The sequence below is a fragment of the Monodelphis domestica genome, chromosome 6 (assembly GCF_027887165.1).
Source record: "Monodelphis domestica isolate mMonDom1 chromosome 6, mMonDom1.pri, whole genome shotgun sequence".
In the NCBI taxonomy this organism is placed as follows: domain Eukaryota; kingdom Metazoa; phylum Chordata; class Mammalia; order Didelphimorphia; family Didelphidae; genus Monodelphis; species Monodelphis domestica.
The window spans coordinates 21,650,656-21,663,187 of record NC_077232.1 but is presented as its reverse complement, the minus strand read 5'-3'; the positions used below and the strand labels follow the sequence as shown (position 1 = coordinate 21,663,187).

The window sequence follows — 12,532 nt, the reverse complement described above, 5'->3', positions numbered from 1 at the left end:
CATTTAACAAACATGTTAAACACATGTTATGTGCACACCCCCATAAGCAAACACACACACACACAAATGTGAACCTTAAAAATTCCCAGACCCTATTTCATAAGGTTGGGTTAAGGCCATTCCCCATTTGGGCAGTGAAGGTACTTGATCAGGAATGTGAGAACTCTACTTCACCCATACTTAAGCATGCCTTAGGGGAAGATAAAGTTGTAAACTCTTTGCTGAACAATGAAAGTACTTAAACCCATACTTAAAGTAAGACAAAAAGTTCTTAAGCTGTGCCTATTTTTAGATCTAATACAAAAGGGTGCTAAGTACCTATAAAGGTCAGGCAACTTGTGAACTTACAAGGAGCAATGAGGTGAGAAACTTACTCAAAGATTCTAGTCTACTCATGTGTGAATTACTGAAAAGATTAGTCTTCTTATTTGTAAACTAAGAATGGTCTGTCCTTTGAAAAACGTCTACTGTGATTGGTAGATGGGAGAACTTAGGGGAGGAGACATAGGAGAAAATTCCCTTTATAAGGAGATGACAGTCTCCTAAAGAGACAGTCTCTTAGGAGAGGCTCTTGAATCAGTCTCTTGAGTCAGTCTCTTGAAGACAGTCTGAGGGAGGCTGACTCTGGCTGAAACTCCCTCTGATGAGACTCTGTCCCTCTGAATACTTGCTTGGACAGATCTTGTGGTGAGTGATAAAAGACTGACTGATCCCTCTCTTCCTAGGCTGGCTCATGCTGGCCTAGGCTGGTATAGCCCTTTTCTCATTATTTCTTTTTTCTCTCTTTCTCTCTTTCTTTAATTCCTCATTGTATGAATTAAAATCTCTATAAAACCCAGTTGACTTGGGTATATTTGAATAATTGGAAATTTTCCCCTGGTGATCACCTTATATATTTGATTTAAAAACAAGACACGTTAGTGAAAACATATTTTCTGTGGTCACAATTTAAGCCATCCACTCTTTTAACTGCCACAATTTAAGTCTTCCACTATTTTAATCATTACAGTTTATGACAACCACTCTTTTAACTATTACACGAACCACCAGACTCTAGTAAATATTGTCCAATTTGGCTAAAAAAGTCTATTCTTCTGTTAATTCTCAGTTGATAGATTTCCAAAGCCTAGCTTGCAGAATCTAAAGCTTCATTTTGCTGGTATGTGAAATGAGTACAATTATTTGGAATGGAGAGAAAGTATTTAACTATTGTACTGATGGTCCAGGTGATTTAGTTATGACAAATCTGAAGTGTACACTGTTAGTTTAGTTGTATAATTTCCTCCAATTCCATTCATTAGTTTACTAGGAGGAGTTAAAAAGATGTAATATAATCCAGGTTTGAGGTTTCTGAGGAATAAATAGCAATAGAGGTAACTAGGTGGTCCAGTAGCTAGAGTCCTGAGCCTGGAGTCAGAAAGCTGTGAATTCAAATCAGGCCTTGGACACTTACTAGTTTTGTGATCCTAGGTAAATCACTTAACCTCCATTTGGCTTACTTTTCCATCTCTAAAATGGAAATAATAAAGTAACCATCTTCCAGGGCTATTGTGAGAAGAAATTGAGATCTTATTTGTATTTATCATGGTGCCTGGAACATAATTGGTAAATAAATATTTTATTCTTGTTATAAGGCAAGATAAAAGCATACTATATTTCACTTTAGTTTATTTGGATTTTTACTTGGGAGTATGGGGTTTATATGAGTATTCTCTCACAACTATTAAGTAGAGAACAGTATATTAATCTATTGATTACTTATAGCAATTATATTGTAAAGAGAAGAAAATGAAGTTATATTGGATAAAATTTTGAAGGGATTCTAATCCCATAGAATAAGTTTAAGAGGGATGAGACATGAAAGAGATGGAATGATTGGAGGCTATGTTGTGTTACAAGATACAAATATTCCTGAGTGTAGCTGAGTTAGAATAGAGGAAGATATGAGGAAACTAAAGAACTTCGGGTGGGTATAACTCCGGGAAAAGCAACATGAATGTTGATGTCCAATAGAATAAAGTCAGGAGTTGAAAAAGAGATGAGTAGTAAGCAAGGTAATGAAATCTTGGAGAAATTAATAAAATAGCATTCATTTCTTGTTATTATAAGTTGTTCTCAGTTATGTCCAAGTTTTTGTGATCACATTTGGGATTTTCTTGCTAAAGATACTGGAGTAGTTTGCCATTTCCTTCTCTAACTCATTTTACAGTTTGGTAACTGAGGAAAATAGAGTTAAATGACACAGCTAGCAAATGTCTGAGATGTGAACTCATAAAAATAAGACCATGATTTCAAACCCAGCATTCTATTTACAATGCTATCTAAGTCTCCATTCATTTAGCAATTACAATTTACCAGACTTTAGGTAATCATTGGGAATATAAACAACATCAAAGGATATTTCCCAATCTGAAAGAATATATATGTTTATATATATATATATATATAAATATATATATATATAAACATATATACGTTAGAATACAAATAATGGATAGAAAGTAGCAATAGAGGAGATAGTATTAGGAGAGTATACTCAGGAAATAATTGTGGTATCAAAAATAAATCAATGGAGGCAGTTAGGTGGTTCATTGGATAGAGAGCCAGATTCAGAGATAAGAAGACCTAGATTCAAATCTAACCTTTGATACTTCTTAGCTGTGTAGCCCTGGTGAGTCACTTAACCCAATCACTCTTAGACCTTACTGCTCTTCTACCTTGGAACTGATACTTAGTATTGATTCTAAGACAGAAGGTAATGCTTTTTTAATACATCAATGAAAACTGTGTAAATATATTATACAGAAGAGCTTGGCCCAACAATGGGACAAATATAGACATCATATATGATATATGTAACACAGATAAATATACTTGCATCTATACTGCTAAATGATATGTGGATATATAAATATATATAAATATATGTATATATATATATATATATAAATGTCAATGTGTAGATAAGTATGAATAGGCATGTGATGAATTAATCTCCTGCAGAAATTTTTGAGGGCTGTTTACAGACTATAATGCTACAGAATCAGAGGCTTTAAAAGGAAAGAACCATAGGGAGAAGATAATAATTGAAGATGTTGACTATTTCAAATAATGATTCTGTCTCTTGCATACAATCCCTTTCCAAATAATATTTCTTTGACATCTATTATAATAAGTATTACAGTAATGTTAGGGTGGAGCTATTGTGCTGAAAATGAAACTACTCACTGAAAAGGTTGGATAAACAATTTCCTGATTCCTACATTGATGTTCCTGTTTGTGTGATACAGACCAATTCTGAAGGACCTACAACAAAAAATGATACCTACCTACAGAGAACTATTGGAGTCAGAATGCAGATCAAAGCATGCCATATTTCACTTTAGTTTATTTAGGTTTGTATTTAGGAGTTTGGGGTTTATATGAATATTCTCTTACAACAATGAACAATAGGGAAATAGGTTTTGCAAGATAATACATGTAAAACCCAGATCCAATTTCTTATCATCTCTGGAAAGTGAGAGGGAAGGGACTGGGGGGAGACAATTTGGATCTTCTAACTGCAGGAAACATGTGAAATTTTTTTATTAACATTTGATTAGTAAAATAAAATATTTTTTTAAAATAGTGTTACCGAGGTTGACATGATGGACCAAGAATTGGGAAGATTTCAGGAGACAGCCTGTCTAAGACTGTAATATGCTAAGTGGATCCATACAACTCACTTAAATTCCTACAACTCCAGATTTCTAATAGCAAAATAATAGATGGAAACAAAACCTTCATAAAGTTTTAGGGAAGCTCAATGATGATAATATAGGTAAAGTGATTTATAAATCTTAAGACTTCTGTGTAAATGTAAACTTTGGTCAATTCTATGAATTAGAGAGAGACAAACAGAAAGAGAAAGAGAGAGAGAAAGAGGAAGAGAGAGAGAAAGTGTGTTTCTGTTCCACAAAGAATTGATCTGGAGAAATTCTGATTCCAAAATGCCTTTTTGGACATGTTATGAAAAACATCTTGAGGATTCTTGGAAGATGGTGGCTTAGATGCAGCAAAAGTCCAGACCTCCAAAAATCTTTCCACACCAATCAAAAACAAAATGCTTTGAGGAAAGGGAAAATCAAATTTAACAACAGGACAATTCAACTTAAAAGGTGAAAAAACAAAACAAAAAAAGAAAGCCTGAATTCTTGAACTATCAGGTTCAAGGGGAAGGAAGATGGAAGATCTTAGGACCCCTCCCCCACTCACTGTGCTGAGTCTCCAGTGGATCCTGGAATCTCTGGGCAGGCAAGAGTGCTAGTCCAGAGGGAGTGCCTTGCTGGCACGGCTGTGCCAGGTTAAGGGCATTGACCACAGGCAGCAGGGAGGCAGCAAGAGGAGAAGCACAAAGAACACAGTCTAGTCACAGTCACAGCCAAAAAACTCCATATTCCCCTCCAGCCCTTTTTTAAAGTTACTCCACCCTGGATTAATCTTATCAATAGGGCAGATAAAAAGTCCTCAGAGGACAGGGAAACTCCAACACCCCTCCCCCATATACTGCACTGAGAGCTGAAATCGCCTACAACTTAAGCTTCTGCTGCCAGCTGGGGAAGATCTGACCTCAGGCCTCATCAATACCATAAGTCTAAACTAGTCAATCAGCAAAGCAGAGAAGAAGAGCATTCAGGACTGAATAACCCAAACCCACAGATCCAGCAAATAATCAGAGGACCAAGATTTCAGCTAATTACAGGGAGGAAAGAAGGAAAAAATATGAGTGAACAACATAAAAAGAAATAATAATCTACAGCTTCTATCCAGCTAATGAACAAAGAGCAAATGGAACAGAGAAGGACTAAGGAACACCAAGAAAAAATACAGACACTACAATGATTTGGACATAGGCTTTGGAAGAACTCAAAATACAATTCAAAAAACAATTAAGAGATCTTGAAGACAATTGAGAAAAGAAAATACATGAACTAAAACAAGTAAATAGTGTCTTGAAAGCCAAAATCGACCAGTGTAAAAATGAGGCAAAGAAGAAAGGTGAGCTACAAAGAAAATCAGACCAGAAGGAGAAGGATGATCAAAAATCCAGAGATAAAATTCAGTCTTTAAAAATTAGAATCCAACAACTAGAAGCAAATGACTTCACAAGACAGCAAACAATCTATCAAACAAAATCAAAAGAATGAAAAATTGAGGAAAATATGAAACATCTCATTGACAAAATGATACACATTGAAAACAGATTGAGGAGAGAAAATTTAAGAATTCTTGAACTACCAGATCATTACAAAAGGAAATGCCTGTACATCATCCTACAAGAAAATTCACCAAGAAAACTGCCTCAATATTCTCAAACAAGAGGGAAAAGTGAAGATTGAAAGTATCCACAGATTACCTCCTGCATTTAATCCCCAACTGACCATACCCAGGACTGTTATAGCCAAATCCAAGAACTATCAGACCAAGTAAAAAATATTAAAAGCTGCTAAGAAGTCATTCAGATACCATGAAACCACAGTTAGGATCACACAGGCTCTGGCTGCATCTACACTGAAGGACTGGAAGGCATGGGATATTATATTCTGTAAAGCAAAGGAAAAGGATCTACAAACAAGGATCAAGTACCCAGAAAAAATGACTATATTCTTGTAGGAGAAAGTATGGCCATTTAATAAAATAGAAGAATTTCAAGCATTCATAAAGAAAAGACCAGACTTAAACAGACAATTTGATGTCCAAACACATAACTCAAAAGAATCACCAAAATGTAATTAAGAAAGGGGGAAAAAAATTTAACGGTCACAATAAGTTCAAATGATTTTTATTCCTATAAGAAATGATAATATTGGTAACTCTTTAAAAAAAAAAAACCTTTACCTTCCACCTTGGAATCAATACTGTGTATTGGTTCAGGACAGAAGAGTGGTAAGGGCTAAGCAATGGGGGTTAAGTGACTTGCTCAGGGTCACACAGGTAGAAAGTGTCTGAGGTCAGATTTGAACTTAGGAGCTCCCATCTCTAGGCCTGGCTCTCAATTAAATGAGCTACCCAGCAGCCCCCTATATTGGTAACTCTTAAAAATTGTTATCATCAGGGTAGCTAGAAATATACTTAGAGGGAACAGGGAAAAACTGTATAGGATAAAATGTCAATATATATATTTATATATATGTATGTATGTATATATGAATGTATATTAAATTAGAGGTTAAAAAGATGATAATATTAAGAGAAATGTGAAAAGAGACAAAATTGGATAAGTTTATATTTCATAAAGGAGTACATGGTGGGAGAAGGGTAGGAGACCAATATACTGGAAATGTAAAGAGGTTGGAGACAGGAAATACTTAATTCTTCGTGTATTGAAATTGACTCAAAGAAAGAAGAACAATCAGATCCATTGGGGCAAAGAATTGATTCATGCCCTATAGAGAAGTAGAAGGGTAACAAACAGACTGGTGGGGAAGGAAAAAATAATATTAGGTAGGGAGTCTATGGGGAGTAGCTTAAAAAGATCCTAAAGAAAAATAAGAGGGGAATAAGAAGGGAGAGGGGAGAAAGGGAAGTAAAATAAGGGTGGGGATAGGGGAGACTGATTAAAAACAAAACACTGGTATATAAGGAAATAGTGAAAGAAGAAAGGGCAGGAAAAGGAGAGAAATAAAAATGTTGGGAAATACATAGGTGGTAATCATAACTCTAAATGTGAATGGGATAAATACATCCATAAAATGGAAGCAAATAGAAGAGTAGATTAAAAACCCAAATCCTACCATATGTTGTATATAATAAGCAAAAAATAGTTCTACCAAATTTCTTTTATGACACAAACATGGTATTCATTCCAAAGCAAGGAAGACAAAAAACAGAGAAAGGAAACTACAGACCAATCTGCTTAATCAACATAGATGCAAAAATCTTAAATATAATACTAGCAAAAAGACTCCAGTAAGTGATCATGAGACTTAATCAGTATTATCAGGTGGGATTTATACTAGGAATGCAAGGATGGTTCAATATTTGGAAAACCATTCACATAATTGACCATATGAACAAGAAAACCAACAAAAATCACATGATTATCTCAATAGATGCAGAAAAAGCCTTTGACAAAATACAGCACCCATTCCCATTGAAAACAATAGAAAGTATGCAAAAAGAAGGGTCTTTCCTAAAAATAAGAAACAGTATATACCTAAAACTATCAACAAATATTATCTGCAATGGGGACAAATTAGAAGCATCTCCAATATGACCAGGAGTGAAACAAGGATGCCCATTATTACTCATATTATTTAACATTGTACTAGAAACACTAGCAGTAGCAATTAGCAAAGAAAAAGAAATTGAAGGAATTAAAATGGGCAATGAGGAGACCAAGCTATCAGTCTTTGCAGATGATATGATGGTTTACTTAAAGAATCCTAGAGAATCCCCTAAAAGATTAGTGGAAATAATGAACAATTTTAGCAATGTTGCAGGATAAATAAATAAAATAAATCCACATAAATATTCAGCATTCCTATATATTTCTAATATATCCTGGCAGCAGGAATTTAAAAGAAAAATTCCATTTAAAATCACACTAGAGTATATAAAATACTTAGAATCTATCTGCCAAGATAAACACAGAAATTATATGAACACAATTACAAAACACTTTCTATACAATTAAAACTAGATTTAAACAACTGGAAAAACATTAATTGGTCATAGGGAGAATGAGCTAACATAATACAAATGACAATCCTACATAAATTAATTTATTCATTCAGTCCCATACCTGTTAAACTATGAAGAAACTTTCTTCTGAATTAGGAAAAAAAACTATAACAAAGTTCATTTGGAAGAATAAAATATCAAGAATATCAAGGGAAATAATGAAAAAATATTATGGATGGAAAAATGATAAAGCAGTGGTCATCAAAACAATTTACTACTGTTTAGGAGACAGAAGGGAATATCAATGGAACAGTCTTGGGGAAAATAATCTCAGCAAGACAGTTTATGATAATACCAAAGATCCTCATCTTTTGGTACAAAAACTCTACTATTTGACAAAAAACTGCTGTGAAAATTGGAAAACAGTATGGGAGAGATTAAGTTTAGATCAATACCTCACACCCTACAACAAGATAAATTCAGAATGGGTGAATGACTTGAATATGAAGAAGGAAACTATAAGTAAATTTGGTGAACATACAATATTTTGTCAGTCATATCTATGGGACATGAAATATTTTAGGACCAAGCAAGAGTTAGAAAACATTACAAAATATAAAATGAATAATTTTGATTACATTAAATTAAAAAAAGTTTTTGTACAACCAAAACCAATGCAACCAAAATTAGAAGGGAAGCAACACATTTGAAAAATCTTTATAACAAAAACCTCTTACAAAGATTTAATTTCTCAAATTTCTCAAATAAGGAACTAACTCAAGTGTACAAAAAAATCAAGCCATTCCCCAATTGATAAATGGGCAAGGGACATGAATAGGCAATTTTCAGATAAGGAAATCAAAACTATCAATAAGCACATTAAAAGTGTTCTAAATCACTTATAATTAGAGAAATGCAAATCAAAACCACTCTGAGGTAACACCTCACATCTAGCAGATTGGCTAAATTGAAAGCAAAATAATAAATGTTGGAGTAGATATGGCAAAATTGGGACATTCATACATTACTGGTGGAGTTCTGAATTGATCCAACCATTTTGGATGGAAATTTGGAACTCTGCTCAAAGGGCTTTAAAAGACTGTCTGCCCTTTGATCCACCCATAGAAATGCTGGGACTATACCCCAAAGAGATAAGGGAAATAAATAAGGGAAAAAATTTTAAAAAATATATTTATAGCTGTACTCTTTGTAGTACTGTGCAAGGATGACACACAAATCTGTGAAGCGTTCCATATTTTGTTAATTTGGGTTGTATGGAGTGCTCAGGGAGGTGTAGTATCTCTGGTATGGAGGGCTTGTCATGCCTTCTTAGGGCAGCTCCCCAGCCTCTGACCCTCACCTGACACCCAGCTCTCACTTGTGGCTCCCAGTAGCTACTAGCATGCAGCAGTGGCCACACCCCAGGCAACGGCTTTGACAGGCCGGCTAAACCTTGTGAGGGTAGCCATCAGGTCGTAGACCCCTGGTGAACCAAGTCTTTGCTCACCAAGCATGTGAAGACTGCTTCGGCCGAACAGACGAAAGAAACCAATAAGAAGGTTCAACCGCTGAGATGGTGACGCAGCAAAGCACTGTGGAGTGCTTAGGGCATGTTGGAGCACAAAGGACAACATGGTCATCCAATGCAGCTGAGGAAGTCTCCAGGTGTAACAATTTTTCTTGCCACCGGACCCAGGCTTCCAACGCCAAGAGAGTGGGACTGTCTCTGTGCATGGACTTTTCCACTTAAATCTCCTTCATGCACAAGTGTCTTTGTGCACACTCATCTATCATAGATGAAAACGCACAAAGACAATCATCATCCTCGGTTACTGAGAGACTACTACTACTACTACTCTTTGTAGTGGCAAAAAAAAAACAAAATAGAAAATGAGGGGATGCCCTTCAATTGGGGAATGGCTGAATGAGTTGTGGTATCCATTGTTGATGGAATACTATGGTGCTATAAGGAATAATGAACTGGAGGAATTCCATGTGAACTGGAATGATCTCCAGGAATTGATGCAGAGTGAAAGGAGAAGAACCAGGAGAACCATATACACAGAGACTGATATACTGTGGCACAACCAAATATAATGGACTTCTCTACTAGCAGCAATGCAATGATCTAGGACAATTCTGAAGGAATTATGAGAAAGAATGCTATCTACATCCAGAGAAAGAACTGTGGAAGTAGAAATACAGAAGAAAAAATACTGCTTGATCACATGGGTCAATGGGGACATGATTGGGAATGTAAACTCTGATCACTCTAATGCAAATATTAATAATATGGAAATAGATTCTGATCTATGAAATGAGTAAAACCCAGTGAAATTAGGATGTCTGGGGGGGGGGGGGATGGAGAAAGAACATGAATCGCATAACCATGGAAAAAATTCTAAACCTATTAAATAACATTTTTAAATTAAAAAAAAGAAAAGTCTTTCATTACTTAGTCTTTGTAGATTAAACAATGAAAAAAAAATAGATCCATCTATGTGTCAGATCAGAGAAAAACAAATACCATTAAGCCAAGGTCTTATTTCACCTGCAAATTACTTCTGATAATTTTCTTTACAGCATTCTTTACATCCTTATTCCTCAGGCTATAGATCAAGGGATTTAACATAGGACTCACAAAAATATAGAAAACTGCTACAATTTTTCCTTGTTCTACAGATGACTCTGAGGGAGGCCTTAGATACATGCAAAAAAGAGTCCCATAAAAGACAGTGACTGCTGTCAGATGGGAGCCACAGGTAGAGAAAGCTTTTCGTCTGCCTTCAGTTGAATGCATGCGTAGGATGGTTATAAAGATAAACATGTAAGAAATGAGAATGATTGTGAGAGAACAGGTGAGGTTGGAACCAGCAACTACAAACATGGCAGTTTCTTTGATGTAAGTGTCTGAGCAGGCCAGGACCATGAGAGGTGGGTCAGCACAGTAGAAGTGGTTAATCTCATTAGGGCCACAGAATGATAGACGAAGCATCAGGATGGTTTGTATCAGACCATTGGCAAAACCATAAACATAGGGTGCTGTGACCAGGGAGATGCAGATGTTCTTAGACATTTTGCTACTATAGAGAAGTGGATTACAAATAGCCATGTAACGGTCATAGGCCATAACAGTGAGCATGTAATAATCAGTGATCACTAAGGAAATGAAAAAATTAAACTGTATGAAGCATCCAACAAAGGAAATATTTTTTCTTTGAGATAAAAAGTTGACCAGCATTTGAGGTGTGACATTGGTGGAATAACAAAGATCCACAAAAGATAAGTGACTGAGGAAAAAGTACATGGGAGTGTGAAGTGTGGAGTCTATCCTAATCAATACAATCATTCCCACATTCCCTACTACAGTGATGAAGTAGATCACTAAAAATATTACAAAGAGGGCAGGCTGCAACTCTGGACGGTCAGTCAGTCCCAGGAGAATGAATTCTGTCACCATGGTCTGATTTGTCTTGGACATTTTGTTCAAGTAATACCTAAGAAGGTAAAAAGGAAGATAAACATGACCTTTTTCCTCTGTACTTTCCCACAAATGGCCAAAAGGGAACTAGAATAGGAAGGATTTGCTAGGTATATGGAAACAACTGATTTATTCTAGAATTCAAATGTTCAATGATCTAAAATTCATAAAAATTAACATATAGTCATAGAAGGCCTTCCAGATGTAATGGAGGACCACTTCACTTTCTTTTGACCTTTTGAAAATTCCATTATGAAACTATGGCCATCAGTTTCTCATTCCTTATTCTTACCTACATCAGACTTTTGCAATTTTTCATACATTTTGCTAATGAAGTATACTATACCAAATGTCCTCAAACCCCCCCCAATTGTTTGTCACTTATTCACTTCCAATATGCATGGTACTCTGCTTAAAATGCACAGTTATTGAGTACTATTTCTACCCATAAAATTACAGATTAAAATCTATCCCACATGGGATAGATTACAGAACCTGGAGTTAGACATACCTGATTTCATATTCCTTCTCAGATACTTATAAGTCTTTTGAATCTGCATGTTTTTTTTTTCTGATCTTAAATTCCCAATGAAAAAATTGGAAGGGATTAATATCACCAACTTTATAAGGATATAGTGAAAAACATTGGAGATAACAAATGCAAGTTGATTTGAAAATATTTAAATAATATATAAATGTGAACTTTGCTCATTTCCATGAGCAGCTTTGAAAGGAGTGGTTCTACTGGACAAAGCATGAGATGTAAAATCCTGAGCCTTCTGTCATTTTGGTTTCCACATATCCCTGTTGATTGACATTGACATGGAAGGCTGCCTAAACCTCTCTCTCTTTTATCGAATTATGCCTTCATCTTATAGTAGGGAATTTTATTTTCTTGAACTCAAATTTAAGAATTAATATTTACTCCAATAGAATCATACAATATGACTCCATTGAATGGTCCATCTAACCTGCCAATACTTTTGTGGATGCTGACTTTGTATTCCAACCTTTTGCTATTCCTCTAAATTTTGTGTTATCTGCAAATGTGACATGCCATTTACATCTATACAATCCTTAATGACTGGTTTATTAGAGGCTGGAAAGAGTACTGACTAACCTTACTATGAAGTGGGAATTACACAAATAGGCACACAAATACATACACCAAACCAAATTTCTATTGTTTTTATCCTTTGACATTCTTCAATAACCTTGTCTCATTTCATAAGATTTAACACTGTATATAGTGAGTCTAATAAGAGTCTAAGCAAAACATAAATAAGAAAATACTTTTGCAGCAAAACCTAGAAAATATTTTCTTTGTCACTTAGCTTCCCTTTCAGTTATCTCCATTATGACAGAAAATGTCATTAAAGTATATTTATC

General features: G+C 35.2%; 1 protein-coding gene across 1 annotated transcript; it reads right to left on the bottom strand.

Annotated features, from left to right (window-relative positions):
- Positions 1-1,698: 1,698 nt before the first annotated feature.
- LOC100024421 (olfactory receptor 1030) lies at positions 1,699-11,143 on the bottom strand. Its single transcript, XM_001375654.4, has 2 exons — positions 10,218-11,143; positions 1,699-1,720 (listed from the first exon to the last, which is right to left on the bottom strand). Exons 1-2 carry the CDS (start codon positions 11,141-11,143, stop codon positions 1,699-1,701), a joined length of 948 nt encoding a protein of 315 aa, XP_001375691.4.
- Positions 11,144-12,532: the final 1,389 nt, after the last annotated feature.

What these genes read in the sequence shown, in the direction of transcription:
- LOC100024421 (XM_001375654.4), bottom strand. Translation starts at nt 11,143, where the DNA reads ATGTCCAAGACAAATCAGACCATGGTGACAGAATTCATTCTCCTGGGA. An exon ending in AAAATTATCAGAAGTAATTT is followed by an intron (nt 1,721 to 10,217) that starts GCAGGTGAAATA and finishes TCTACTTAATAG; the next exon opens with TTGTGAGAGAATACTCATAT.